General features: G+C 42.1%; 1 protein-coding gene across 1 annotated transcript in view; it reads right to left on the bottom strand.

Moving 5' to 3' along the window:
• Nucleotides 1–2,709: 2,709 nt before the first annotated feature.
• The window catches only part of PDZRN3 (PDZ domain containing ring finger 3), a 30,857-nt gene continuing 18,366 nt past the window's right edge, over nt 2,710–15,200 (bottom strand). Inside the window, exons 5-9 of the mRNA XM_008945418.1 lie at nt 8,361–8,459; nt 7,403–7,465; nt 6,468–6,569; nt 5,291–5,407; nt 2,710–4,278 (exon numbers count right to left, since the gene is read on the bottom strand). Coding sequence (XP_008943666.1) covers nt 2,728–4,278; nt 5,291–5,407; nt 6,468–6,569; nt 7,403–7,465; nt 8,361–8,459 — 1,932 coding nt within the window. The 3' untranslated portion in view covers nt 2,710–2,727. The remainder of the gene's footprint in view (nt 4,279–5,290; nt 5,408–6,467; nt 6,570–7,402; nt 7,466–8,360; nt 8,460–15,200) is intronic.

Below are 15,200 nucleotides of genomic sequence, written 5' to 3'. Positions count from 1 at the left end.
CAAGAAATAAGATGACCCCAAATTTCCCTTTTCAACGCTGCATTAAGTGCTTTGATAAGGCAATAAGAAAGTAAAAGGAAAACCTGCAGTTTGCAAAGCTTTTGCTTGGATTTCCAGGATAACTGGTGGATTCTGTGAACTGATGCTAGTTAATAAATCACAACACTAAAGGAGAAAGATGATTTTTAACTGATCAAAATAACAACAAGTGTTTAGTGAGGAAAAACTCAAAAGGTGTGAGAAATTCTTGGCCAATAATTTTATTTTAACATCTTAAAGAATGTATATTTTATGCTGCTGATGTTTTGGTGCAATTTCTACACATCACACTTGAATTCCCAAATGTTTCTGCTGTTACACACATGCATGCAACACTCAGCATTTATGTAACTGATGCCTACAGGGACCTGTGAAGTTATTGCAAAAGGAGTCTAGTTTTTGAGGAACACCCTGATTGATAATTCTTCCTCATCAGACCACTTCAAATCTACTCTAGTATTTCCAGGTAGGCTGAAGATGGCTTAACTGTCTTCTCAAGCCTGGTTTAAGGGTTGTGGTTACACACTAGTCATCGTTCTACCTGTGCACCTCAGTTTCTGAGCTTCAGCAGTGGCAGTATTTTGTTGTGGTTCTCACACCTTCAATTGGGATGAACAGAACATGAACTCAGAGTAAAGCAGATTGAGACAAGCAAATGTCTTCTGTTGAAGGCAGTGGGTTGTGAAAATCCTGTATTTTTCCTACTATGCTGCTTGTGATGATAAGAACTGGTTGTATATCAGGTGGAATCCCAGCTCTTACACAGTCAATAGAAAGTCTTTCATAGACTACAGCAGGGCTAGTACTTTATCCCAAAGGAAATACTGTTTGAAGATAAATTTACAGAGTCTCATTGACATAAGTGCCAGATTTCAAGGGGCTGTGACAATTTACATGGACTGAACATGCATTATCATGTATATAAGTAGTTTACTGTGGAATATCCTAGGCATAGATTTAATTCTAATTCAGTTCTAGTCCACAAAGGGAGTGGGAAAAGCCCTGAATGAATCTGTTGTTTGCTTTTTGATAACAGACAAAACAGGCAATGAGAAGCTGCTAATTTTTCCCATTCCAACGTTCACTTCTATCATTAAGATTCTAATTTTTGCTCTGTATGGGTAGGACAGAAGAATTCAGAACAAAAACTTAGAAGGGTTTGGGAGCAAGTTTTCTGTGGGGGCAAGGGAAAAGGGAGAGGGGACTGAGAATCTGGGAGCTTTTTGTAATGAACCTTGTGTTACTTAATCCTTCACAATATTCCAATTAATATCTGAATTCTTAATTAGAAATAGAAAATGAGGAGTGTGATATCTTTGACCTTTAGTTTTTGTCTTTTTCATCATGTCTTTTAATTTCTATATTTATTTGCTTTAATTTTTATATGCTTTAATTTATTAATTGTCTGCTTTTAATGCAAACCCACACAAGTGTGTATATACCCCTATAGAGGGGGTTTATATACCCCAAAGAAACCACAAAGCACAGCAAACCAGTAGAGTAGAAGTCCTTTTTTCCTCACTTTCTCTCTTACAGGTCATCTCACATGCTTTGTGAGTTGCAGATAAGCATTGCTTGGTTCTGATATGGATATTCCCTGTATTTCCATCTTGCTTCTTCCCTCCATGTTTCCTTCCCTCAAGAAAACTTCAGTCCAAATTCCCCCAAAGTCAGGATGCAGATTATTGTTAAGTTTGACTCCAGGAGGCTCTCCTGGCAGTTCTGCAGCACAGGAACTATGCTCCAGGAAAGAATAATCTGTATGGTGAAACCCAGAAGGGAGTCAAAAGAATTTAAAATAGTTTGAAATATAAAACAATAATTTATTTTACGTCATTTTACTTGTTAACATTTGTAGCTAATGATGATTTCATGAAACTGCTTTTATAATTCAATACATTCAAAACTATAAAGCAAACAGTTACTACCATGGGCTTTTCAAATTCCACAAACTGTCTTATAGAAACCAATTAGCTGTACATGCACATTTTTCCAATAGCTTGCAACATTTGCAAACTTGCTTTAAAATCCTTTAAAGCTGCAGTATAGTGTACTTTGCTTCAGGCTTTTCAGATGAAACCTACATACTTTCTTCAGAAACCTTAAAAAGAAACATGTTTCCATGTTGAGCACAACTCTAAAACCTGCTGTTTGATATATGTTAAATATCACAAGAGAATGACTCTAATTCTGAGTTTAAACCTTGAGCTAAATATTGATAAACAGCACTCTGTGTAGAAGTGAACAACAGCAAAATAATATCACAAAATATGGTTCCACAAAAAAAAAAAAATATGTATGTGCAGTTGCTCTTGTGGGTTTTTTGCATTTTTTTTTAGGTAAAGAGAAGCATTGGTACCTTTTAATATGAATATAGTCTAAGCAAATTACCTGTGTAAGTATGGTTAATACATTTCTGATATTTAAACGCTTCATGTAAAAGGTAACAAGTAAAAAAAGTACAATCAGTATTCCAAAAAGCTCTGCTACTATTGCCTTTGAAGGGGCTGGATGGGCAAGCTTCCTCTCCGCTTCAGAACGGAGATCCGGGCAGCCACAGCTGTAGAGTTCAGTATTTGAACTATAAACTCGCTGACTGTATCTTATATACAAAGACCTTGCCACATTGAACGGGGCATGGATTCCTGCCCACCGCAGTGGGTTATGTACATAACTTAGCCATGGGGATTATACAGTAGTCACTGACAGGAAGGAATTGTACACCCGCGTGCCGTCTGGTGACTTTGTTCCATGGGTTAGCAGTTCTTGGATTGTCATCCAGTTGTCAAATATTTTTTTATTTCTCTTCTTCATCATTTTTTTGTGGCTCAGTTCAATGATATTCATCTCTTTCTTTTCTTCTGCACCTTGCTGCTCCTTTAAGCAATCTAACCTGCTCTGCATCATGAACTCGCGCCTCCTCCTCTGTTCCTTCGCCTTCACCAAATGCTGCTTCCTCTCCTCCTTGCTCCAGTACCGGCCCATCTTCATCTCACTGATGGCATCGTCGTCGGTGGTCATGCCGCTGCGCTCCTCCTTGATCTTTATGGCACGTTCTCTCAGCAGCCTGTCCCTCACCGGCCTCTTTGTGATGTAGCGGGTCCCGTCGCTCCTGACCTTGACCTTCCACTCCATCCTCGGCTCGCTCTGGCCGGAGTGAAAGTCTTTGCACATGCTGACCAGGCTCATCTGGCTCTGCGCGTACTCCACCGCCGACTTCTGCTGGATGAGCTGCATGTAGCTCTGGTAGTGCTGAGCGTGGGCGGGGATGTGGGCGTGCTTGTACGGGGAGTGGTGGTACGGGGAGACGTGGGAGCCAGAAGGTTTCTGACCGTGCGTGGGGCTTTTGCTCCCGTCGCTGGCTTTCCTCTCCTTGCCCTCCGGCTGCTTGCCAAGGTCAGGATCTTTAGCAGAGGCGTGGCATTTACCAGTGCCGGCTTCGTGACTTTCCGAGCTAGGAAATAAATTCTTTTGGGAGACGTTATACGCCACTGCCCCCTCGTTACCTTGGCAGTTACTGCCTTCTGCAGTTCTGCGCAGGGAGTTGTCAGGGGAGATCTCCAGCGTGAGGGGGGTGCTCCGGCAGCTCTCGCCCGTGTTGTAGGCGCTGGAGCTGTCCTTGTCGGACTTCTCGGGGAGCTCGGTGATGTCCGAGAGCTCGTGCCTGCGCACGTCGATGCTCGTGTTGTAGTTGCGGAAGCCGCTGTTGTGGAGCATCCAGGGCTCCCGGTACTGATCCTTCAGCTGCTGCATTTTGTGAGCCCTCACGATGTTCAGGCACTCCAGCTCGATGTTGCGCAGCTCCTCGTTCAGCATCTCCAGCTCTCTGTCGACGCTTTCTTGGTCGCTCTTGCTCATATCCAGGGTGCTGTTGTGGTAGTAGAGGCTGTAAGGGTTGGCAGACTTCACCTGGCACTTCAGCTCCAGCAGCTCCCGGAACCGCTCGCACTCGTCCACGGGGATGCCGAGGAAGTCGACGTCTGTGCAGTCGGCCGAGATGAACGACTCGTTGCTGAACTGCATATCGCCGCTTCCTAGGGTGTCGTGACTGTAGGTCAGCTGCTTCTGGCTCCCCAGGGTGTTGGAGGAGGTGGTGTGGTCGTCCGCGTTGTTCTCCTGCTCGGAGCTCTCGTCGTTGCGGGTGCTGTCGTCGGTGCGCCCCACGCCGCTGTCCTTCTCGTGCTGGTTAGATAAAATGGTGGCTGTGTCTGTGGTGCCTCCATCCTCCTCGTGCTTCTTCTAACAGCAAAAACGAGAAGAAAGAAAGAGAAATTGTTGCAAGGACATAAAATATTTCAGGGTGCTTAATTTTTAATAGTTTTCTTATTCTGTCACTTGTTACACTTTCTGCATGTTTGTCTTTTACTTGTATGGAAAGGATATTTTTTGCAAGGACATAAAATATTTCAGGGTGCTTAATTTTTAATAGTTTTCTTATTCTGTCACTTGTTACGCTTTCTGCATCTTTTTTACTTGTATGGAAATGATATTTTTAAGAACTCATTGAGATGGTGACCAAAACATCAGCCTGCTGTGCTTGTCCTTTGCAGAAGAACCTGAGGTCTGCTCTTCAGTGACAGAGCAACAATGGTAAAAGTCACATTTTCAAAATGTTTCTTCTCCCACCTAGGTGCACAAAAGTACCCTGTTCTACTGTGGTGCCAAAGTGAGACCATGTCTCCAAAAATGTGTATACCCCAGAGGATTTGGAAAACTCCAGAAAAAGCTCTAGACAAAAATTAAAAAGATATTAATGAACTTGTATGATTACATGGCAGAGCGATGGGGAATACAGGCCCCAGTCTGTGGCCCTGCATAAACTTTGCTATGTAAAAACCATTTTTTTTTGCCTTTCTCCCCATGTATATAGGCCTTACTTTAGTTCTCCATTTGGATTTTAAGGTTCTGGGAGGCAGGCTGTGTGTGCCTATCAAACAGGACATTTTGTGAGCTAGCTCTCTGCCTGCTCTATCAACCCTACACCTAGCTTGTGCTTCTCAGTGACCACAGTGGTGGATTTCTAAGGACTGTGATCACACTGTCTTAAAGGGCAAAGTCAAAAAGGTAGCATTTTAAAACATTTTGGTCCCCAAGATGAAGTTTGTGGGCAATCATGTAATATCTTGGTTCTGCAGAAAGTCCTTTTGCCTCGATTGCCATCTGAGGCACTAAGTGTGTTCAGCCGAGCTCAGTGTTGGAATATCAAGTGCACTGTGAGGGTCTGACACGTTGCACAACAGAGCAGCAGTACCTGCTGAAGCATGCTGGCAGTAAATTGCATTGCCTGGTGGTGCTGTTCCTCTAACATGTCCATGTGCAAGTCATCCAGAAAATCATTTCTGTCATCATCCATCCATCCTTCATCCAGCTATGTGAAAAGAGAGGGAAAAACCAAACCAAATGTTGTTAGAATGTAGACTGACATAACTTATGTTCCTTCTTTGTGGAAAATGACTGGGACATCTCAGGAGATTCCTTCCTGGGACAGTGCTGCTGGGTCCTGGGAAGGAGCATGCATCTCCTTGTGCTACATGTGGGTATTGACAGTCCTAACTCCCTCCACAGCTGCCTCCATCTCCAGCAGCATGGTTTTATCTTCAGCAGCCCTTTATATATGAAACAAAATCAGCCTTTTCATTCATGGAAATGGTTCTAAGAGTTGGGGTTGTTTTGGTTTGGATATATGACTTGATTAGGATGTATAAAAAAACTCCAGAGCCCAAAGCTTGAACACACCACTTGAGAGGCAGCATCAAGGGCCAGAGGGAAAAATGCTGAGCAGGGGCCTGGAAGACTTTTTTTTAACTCCTGGCCTCAATTATTGCCAAGGGGAAGATCAGAAACATCTCGGCTGAGGGGCTAGTCAAGATCCTGACCCTGAGTCTGCAGGTGGATTGGCAAGGGCTGCTCTCCCAGCAGGAGGAGCAGACCCAGATCAAACAATAGTGCTGGTGGCTGTTTGCTCAGCATCTTTGTTGTGCTAATCCCTGCTCCACAAAGGGATTTGGTTCAACCTTGTATTGCAGCGGAGGACGCTTCTTGATGGTATTTAACTGTGCTAAGAGGTGATGTAAAAAGGGCTAAATAATAGGTGGTTTAATGAATGAATCATCCATAGCTATAGGAATTAGTGTTCAGTATGTTCTTCAAAGCTATGGCTTGAAACCGCCCATAATACCTTGCACTGGTGTTTGTAATGGTATTGCAGGATATATAAATCCCTGCATGCCTTAGAAAGTGAACTTCAATATAAAATATTTAAGTTCTGTGACTGCTGAATTCCATGTTTATGTTCAGTCAAACTGTATAATATGGTTTTAGGTATATTTGGTAGATTTAGGAAGGTCTTCAAAAGTGCTAACTGCTTTCTACAGAACAGCAACTCTTTAAGACTCAAAAGAGGTTTTTTTTTGTTGTTGCTACAGTACCTGAATTTCTGGTCTTGCAACAAGTAAGGAGATATTCTTGCTCTCTTCACTGGTGAGAAGTGCCACAGCTTCTTCTCTGTTCTGTACCTCTATGCCATTGATCTTTAAAGACAAGAACAACACAATGAAATCTTTTCATACTTAAATGCTGCTGAGATGAGCTCTACGGAACTTGATTGCTTGCTGTGTCCCAGTGGAGCATGGGCCAAGCACAGTCCATGTCCATGTCTGCAGCCATGTTGTTCAGGTAAGTGTTGGGCAAGTGTGCCTGGACACGTGAAGCTGTTCCACACCCCTGCGTGTGATGTGCAGAGCCTTGTGCTGAGGACAGAAACCAGAGGAGGAGGGTTAGGGAGAAGCAGAACTGTGACATCAGGTCTGGTGAGTGGGAGGGAACAGAGCAGCCTTGTGTGGGACAGGTGAGGCTGTGGGTGCTGCTCCCAGAGACTGAAGGGGGTGTGGAGCTCTCCTCAGGTCGGTGTCTGTGCAGAAGACAGAGGCCCTGTGGTGCAGGAGTGTTGCACTTGGAGGATGCCTCATTCTGGCACACAGCAATGGCTTTCAGCCCACTGAGCAAGTCCTAACAGACCTGCCCCAAGAGATTCTGCAAAGGGGAATAATTACTTGGGCCAAAATCGAGGGATTTTGGGGTAGAAGGAAACGTTAAAAGTGAAGCGTGTGGCCATATGTGCTGCAAACAGAGGACATCTGCTGACAAAATGCTTATCCTGCAGAGGAGGGTCAGTGCAGGGCTGGACCTGGCCAGGACTATCAAAATCTGACTGGGATAGGGCAGAGGAAAGGGAATCATCCTCAGAAAGTTAAAAGGAAGTGCATGAATGCCAGTCTGGAGGGAAGGAGTTGTTAAATGATGCTGAAATAGAGACACTGCAGCAGAGTCGTGTGTTTGCAGCCTCAGCTGCTGCCCCACGTACCTGAATGATGCGATCCCCTTCCCGCAGGCGACCGTCCTTTGCAGCAATGCTGTTGGGATCAATCTACAAAGGGAGAGAACTGTGAGTGCTTTGGAAGTTTGACAGCTCAGTATTTACGTCCCCTTGTAAAGCCAGTGTGGGTCAGGAGGCTGATACCAGAAGCCAGTCTGTTACTGCTGCTCTGTCTATACCTGCTATGTCTCACTTAGCAATTACAGGACTTTTCCTGGCTTATATCAGCTGAAGTGAAACGCAAATTAAAGTGATCAAGTCAAATCCAAAACATTTCTTCATGAGGTGTGTCTTCAGAGAACATAGGTTTATCATGTCTGCATGATAGAGCTGCCTCATAATTCAACATTTTGCTTTACAACATAGTGCTCTCATTACAGCACTTAGAGTTTTTGGCATACAGAACAGGAAAGATTATGTCCTAAGTGATGCATTTTAATGGAAGATTCTAGACTTAGCTGTGAATTTATTTCCTAAACTGCTGCTACTAATTTGAAATGGATCTACATGATAAAACGTTTATGTATAAAATGCAACTTATTTCTTGAAAGGGGGAAAAGACAGACAGGCTCAAAATATTTGCAAGTAAAAATGTGTGAGGGAGTGTGTTTGGTTTTTTGTGTGTTTTATTTTTTGTTTGTTTGCTTTTCATTTATATTGTTTCTGGAAGAATCCAGCACAAAAACTTATGGGCAAATATTTTACAAGTACTTTGAAAAAATCATCTGGAACTCAGTGCTGAGGCTGTGTTGGGGGAAAGATGAACACTAAATGTTCATATAATGAAATCTGACTTCAGGAGAAAAGTAAAGTAATTACATTTCTTCCAATTACTGCATCCTGGCTGTTTTTTGAGTGTGGTCAAAAAAGAAGACAAACATCTGAAATGCCGAATGCTGCAGTTTAAAAGACAAATTGTTTTGTATGGAAATCAGCTCAATCTTACCTCACTCACATAAATACCCATGTCATCTTCATCATCCGTTCTGTAACACACAGTAAGGCCCAGCTTGTCCTGGCTGTTCACTCTGTGTAAATCCACTTCCTGAGGGTTAAAAAAAAAAAAAAAGAAAAAAGGAAAAGAAAAAAGAGAAGAAAAGACATTGTCAGTGAGACACTGCTGACTGATGGAAGCAATTTTTCAAATACAATGAAAATATTTTGCTTAAGTGATATAGTGGATCTCTTTTCATTTCACTTGTAGACGAGGTTAACTTACTGAGCAAAACGTGATTATATGCAGACAATCAATACCTGAGGCATTTCTGACCCTTCAATCAATATGAAGTCATTTTGAAAACAGACCTTTTATTGATCTGAAAGAAGAAAAATTACCTATATTTCATGTAGTGCTAAGACTTCAAACAATAAAATACTTATAAAGTATGATTTCAATATTTGCCAATGCTGATATGTATTTCCATATAAGCAGGGAAAATCTCTGGCTTTTCAGAGAAAAATATAATCCTCTATTACATTAACTTGTGTAGTTCTCATGGAATGATGTCATAAATTTCTCAAAAGCGTGACTGAAGATCAATATATTGTCAACAAAGCATTTGGTATTGGTAATAGAAATATAATAAGCACTTTGATATCTTGTAAGGGTTTGGTTTCACCAGGTCATGGTTTATCATTCTAGTGCTCTGTGGTGGTCTTGTCAGTCTTGGAGACGTTTAAACCATCTGAAAATTACACGTTCTTCCTTTGCTTTTTTTGCCTCGAGAGTTTCACGTGGGTTATTTTCTTTCCTACATTTGTTGCTGCTCTGTTACACTGTAAGAAGGGTTGTAAAATCCATGGAGACACCCACGAGCTGTGGGACTCTCCTGGCTGGTGTGAAGTTGGTGTGACCATCCACACAGCATCTCTCAGCTCTGCCTTGTTGCTTCTGAGGAACATCCTGGGAGCCTAAGAACCCTGGGGAGCCTAATGTGCCTCAGCAGGTTATTGTGACTGCCCTGTCAGCCCTGAGCATGCTGCCATAGGGAGGATGGGTGTTCCTTCATAGGGAGAGTTGTGATTTTCACTTCCCTTAGAAGAGAGCTTGGCAGTGAGCAAGGCTTTGGAAGGTCCTGCTCCTCTGCAGGGAACACCAGGAAGGATGGAGGAGGCAGATGTGGGGCTCCAGCCCCATTGGGGTTGGGCAGAGGGGGCAAGGGGACACAGGCTGAGAGGGAGAGCAGGGCTGGTGTGGGGTCCAAGGGCTGTCCCAGCCCCAGGACAGACCCTGAACCACTTGCTTGTGCTTGGACCCATCCATTCCAGGGGAAAAGTCCTGAAAAAAGGACTCATTATTTCTGAACATCTCTCTGTTTTGACCTGCACTGTGCCATTTGTAAGGGGCAAGACAATACAACAAGCTGATATGAATAATTTATTGGCGTGTCTAGATGACAGCTGCCACCATCAGCAATCTCATGTTATTTACTTGTCAACACGTGTAATTTCTTTTTTTTTTTAAAAAAAGAAGCATAGCTGTAAATGTCAGTGACATTTCAGATGGTATTTAAATGGTTTCAATCAATAGTATCCATGGTGAACTGCTGCTCTTTTTCTCCCTCTTTTGTTACTTAAAGGAATGAACACAATGGTTTAAGAGTGGGTGGGTTTGGTTTTTTTTTTTAAGATTTCTAAAGCTTTTGGGGCTTTCTAGAGAGGAGGTGGAAATTCTTCAGAGAAAAAAAAAAAGAGATGAAGTGGATTCTCTTCTGGTCTCAGTTGATCCTTGGGAACACCACTGCAGGCAGTGCATTTATTCTGCATTTAATCATGGTGTGAGCTGGGGATGAGGTGGGAATTTGTGAATTGGGCCTAATTCAGGCTTAGAATGATTCCTGTATTTCCTGCATACTTTAACAAAAAGATTTCATGTCTTCAGGAAAGTTTTTATATAGCTTAGTGATTTGAAAACCTGGCAATGAAATAGTGGCAAGAAACTAGTGTTGTAGCTCATTCTACTCTCTGTCATACTGGTAGTGAAAATATATAAATAACGTTAAAAAGAACCTCACAAAACAAACAAAAAAACCCAATCCAAGGTGATTTTGGCTGTTATTTAAATAGAGCCTATGTAACCATAAACATATATGCTTGCCAGCACCTTCTGGAGTGGAAGGAGAGCAGGGAGCAAGCTGTTAGTTTTATTCTTACCTGCTGCACATTTTGAGTAACTGTAGATGTTTTTCTAACAGTGTACAACTACAAAGGGTATTATTATTATTTTTAAAAAAATATAGGTTTATATTTAAAACACACCACCCAAGACTTCTCTTGTGATATACTGGAAGGTAATAAATCATCTGGTAAATTAAACCATATATATTTTAGAAGGAAAACTGATACACATTGTTTAAAAACAAACTCAGAAGTAAAGAAGCAAAAACCTAAAGCAAACAAGAGCAGGTGTTTAGAACCTGAATTTTTATGAGTAATTAGTTGACAGACTTACCCTTGGGTACAATCCCTCTAGTCCTCGGTAGGAGTAGAGTAAGTGGGTTTGATGTTACCCAAACATGATAGTTTAGTGAACTTAAAGACAGGAACAGCTGCTTTATATGGATTTCTTGTGTCAGTCAAGTTTTAATATGACAAAGGTTTGAAATATCAGAGAGATAAAAGCATTCAATTCCAGTTGGAGTTGAAGAATCAACACCACATTCTTCAAAGCAAAAGTTATTTTCCATATTTCAGCATCAAGTCTGTATAATGCACAGATACATGAAAGGGGAAAGGAGAAAACTGGCACCTGCAAGTACAGGTATTCCTGGAGCTTGTGTAATTGTACCAGGAACTAATATGGGGCTAGAGGACTTTGAAGGTTTAAGTTTGTGTGTTTGCAATGCTGCAGGACTTGCAATTTTTCATTCCTCTGTCTTAAGCATTGCACTTCTGGAGAGCCTGTGCTCTTTTGGGTTGGCGTGGTGTACTGCATGGTCTTGAGATGGAAGTGTATTCAATTCAGCTGGGGCTCAGGGACTACTGCAAGGAACTCCCTGCAAACCAATATTAAACGTCTCAGCCATCTGCACTGCAGAAGGGAGACACTGAAGTGACTCAACGCCTGGTGTAGCTCTGCAGAAATCAGCTAGCAGGCAATGGTGGCATCCACAGGGCGTGGTGTGTCAGGCTGTGTTAACCTGAGAGAACACAACTATCCCATTATGTGACTTTCACACACACAGGTAATTAATCTGCTCCTGCAGATCAGGTGCAGGTGACATTTTGAGAGACCTTCAAGAGAAGTAGTGGTGTGCTAGTTCAAAACAAGAAAACTGCCTGAAAGATTATTGGTTCCACAGCAAATGTAGAGCCAAGGAGGGCTCAAGGAGCTAGTTGCTGAAATCCATGTGGCATTTGTAGCCAGACAAGAAGAAATGAACCCGTGCTATGACATTATACCTGCAACCTCTCATAATAATGAATTAGGAGTAAGTGATAATAGCAAATTAACCTCTATAAGCTCAGAAGATCTTTTATTTGCAAGAGATGATTGAATTATTTTACTGCCGATTTAAAATTATGGCCTGCCTGCAAATTTATAAAAATCAAAGTCCTTTCTCTAACAAGACAGAAATGAGCAGTAGAAATCTGAAATGAGAGGACAGTGACGGGTAAAAAAAGTTCAAACATTCACAAAGCATTATCCAAAGCTTGCAGGGTAAGTGCTCTGCCCTTTTTAGTGCTTCTCCATAAAAAGGGGTGCTTTTTTTTCCCCCCCCCCTGTGTTGACTTCTGATCTACCTCACCAGCAGGGCCCACTTTTGTTTGCCATTCATAATATGTTTCATCCAGAAAACAATGTCAAGGAAATAAATATAAAGAACTATGTCCTTTCATACTGTGCAAGGTACCTTTCACTACCTTTTGGCAACCAACCCTGGTACAGCAGGAGGAAAAATCTTGTTCTTACTGTCTTGAAGCTAAAGAAAGTGATCTTTACATCTGTTTTTTTCACATTAAAAAAAATAGTTCTTCCTAGAGAAGAAGTAAAGCTCAACTTGGAGGTTTCTGTGCCAGTCTAGGTCTAGGGTGGCAATTCTCTGATGGACCAGAGAGACTGGACTAGCTGAAGTCACCAGTGGTGTTGGAGTAGGCTGAAAAGTGCTCCTTGCCCTGGTGAAATTTGGTTTCTGATGCCTAAGTAAGGTAACTTGAAGGATGCTGAGGCTCTTTGCCAAGCAGATGGCCAGTGGTCCACGATTAAGACCTTTCTCATGCAGTAAGAGGTGTTAAGGCCAGGCTGAAATCCTCCAGAGAGCTCAGGGAGGACAACCTTGCAGTACTAGCTTGGCAGCAAGCTGAAATGTTTTTACCCCTTTTGGAATTGTTCCAAACAAAGAACATACAAGTGTTTGTTTTGGAAAGTGCAGCTGCAAAGCTGAAGGAAGGTACTGCTTTAATCTACTGCTTTTCAACCTTTCCATCTTCAGTCACCACCTGAGCAGGGCTGTGGGGCTGAAGTCCTTTGTGCGCAGAGTCACAGCAGTGCCCTGAGAAGCTCCTGATCTGTGCAACTCCCTGCAGAGCAGGAGGATTCATTGGGAAGAAATATATCCACATAAAAGATGCTTTCAAATGCTTTAACCACTAGGATGGAATAAAAACTGCAGAGAGCCTGTGAGGGAGCCTGCTGATTGCTGTGGCCAGACCTGTCACCTCCTTCCCTCCCTTGCAAATAGACCACTGGAGATGGGAAGGAAAACTTTCAACCAAAGCAGCAAAGTACAGTAAAGGGGAGAGCTTGAAACCCTGGTGCTCAGCTGTTATTTAAAGTGGTGAAGTATAGGTTTCACATTTTGAAGCTGATTTTTGTGGCTCAGTGTGTTCATTTTTGGCTGATCAGATGTGGTTTCGTGCCGGGAACACTGTGTGAGCTGTGTGCTGGGAGGGCAAAAAGCTGTTTGAATGAATCTGCTTTCTTCCTGCAGTCTTTTGACATGAGAGACATCACTTCTGTCTAAGACTGAGTGAGAGTACCAGAAGGGAGACCTCCTAGCAGTTAGCACACATTTCATGTAGATTTTCATCTCCAAGCTGTACTTAGGCTCAACTAGCTATTCAGCCGAGTTCAGCTCAGTTCTCTACTTGGAAGGAAAACAAGACCCATGCACAAGCTGCACGTAGGAAAGGGTGAAGACAGAAAGTCAAATGGGAGCGAACAAGCCCCCTTTTTGATGTAGAATGTTCTCCTTTGTAATGTGAGAAAATGAACACGCCGAGGCAGCCCTCACTCGGGCTGTGTGTCTGACAGCTGGACAGACTGGTTTGAATAAACATATTAAGGCATAATGCTGCTGGGGAATCCTGGAGTGACATTATTCTTCCTTTACGAGCCTGAGATGACTTCTGGCTGGGCCTCGCTGAAGAATGAATATACTTTTAATTTATAATAAAATAGTAGTTCAGGATTTAGTCCCTCTTTCCTTGTGGCATGTAAACTTCAAAAGAAAAGAAATGGTATTTATTTATTTTTGGAGTAGGGAATATATGGCAGTTACCTCCAAGTCATCAATTTTAAGATAAATGTTGAGAGATAAAACTGGGAACACAATTTTGGCTTCTCAGCAATAATGCCAGCATAAATTCCTTCCTATGGATATTTACATTAGAAGCTTGTTGTGAACTTGGGTATTTCACTGGTTGTGTCTTGTTTACTTGTTACAAATCACTAACCAGTCAGTTATAGACCATAAAAGTTTGGATGAAGAGCTTCTGATTTAAATTCAAAGCACATTTTATGGACATGGAAACCCAGAAGACTGACTTGATGGCTTGCTTTAGACCTTCCTGCTGCAGTCAATGAAACAGTGCCTTTGTGGTCTTTTAAAACCTATCTATCAAAGGCAAACAAAAAAGCAACTAGCCAGTTGAGTCCCTGTTAGCACTTTGACCTTACCATTGATCATAGTCTCTACAATTTGAACAAGAATCTTTAGTGGTTTTTAAGAAACACTATTAGGCTACAGAGACTTTTCTAATGTTCATCTCCCTGTGTTACTGAGCTGATCACCTTTTGCCATCAAGTACTATATCAATGTCAGAATTATTAATGTTGTAGTTTAAGGCATATTAACGTCGGGCTACTGAAGTGCATGTGTTTAAACTGTTTTCAGCTCAACTGGTTGACCTTCTAATGGAAGCATTATAATTTATCCACAATATTAGATTTCCTAAAAGCTAGATTGTGAAATGAAACTGCCAGAGAATACTGATTTGTTCTACATTTCCCTTAAGACTGAAATCTATATTGTATTTGTTTTTATTTAAGGGGAAAAAAAAAAAAGAAGGACATTTGTTTGAAAAGTAAGGCCTTGAAGTCTGCTAAACAGCATTTGTTTTACTGGCACTTTGATTTCATCCTGCCTTTGATTTGGGTTTGTATACAGAGGTGAATTGCTACCAGATCCGCAGCATTTGAGGACAGCTTGCAAACTTTTTATGGGGTTTCAGTCCTTGATCCTGCAAACACTTTTATAGAAGGGAACAACTCTGTGCTCGTAGAACGACTGAACTCTGCTCCCACTGAAGCTGTTGATAAATCTGCCCCTGATGTGAAGAGAGCTTCAGACAGGTCAGCATCGCTCGCTTTGACAAATCTGCCTTAGCAGGACCAGGATCTAAGAGACCAGAAGTGCAAGCAAGCCAAGAGTAAACTATTCACTTCCTGATAATCTTGAATGGATTAGCTGGGTCAGACGTCGCTGGCAGTATTTAGAAGTATTGAGATACTTTACTGCTCTTTATTACAAATGATTAAAAACACTTCAGTGGGTCAGTCCTGCTG

This window comes from Merops nubicus, unplaced genomic scaffold, assembly GCF_000691845.1.
Source record: "Merops nubicus isolate BGI_N331 unplaced genomic scaffold, ASM69184v1 scaffold9310, whole genome shotgun sequence".
NCBI lineage: Eukaryota > Metazoa > Chordata > Aves > Coraciiformes > Meropidae > Merops > Merops nubicus.
The sequence above is the reverse complement of the archived record's forward strand: the minus strand, read 5'-3'. Positions and strand labels throughout refer to the sequence as shown.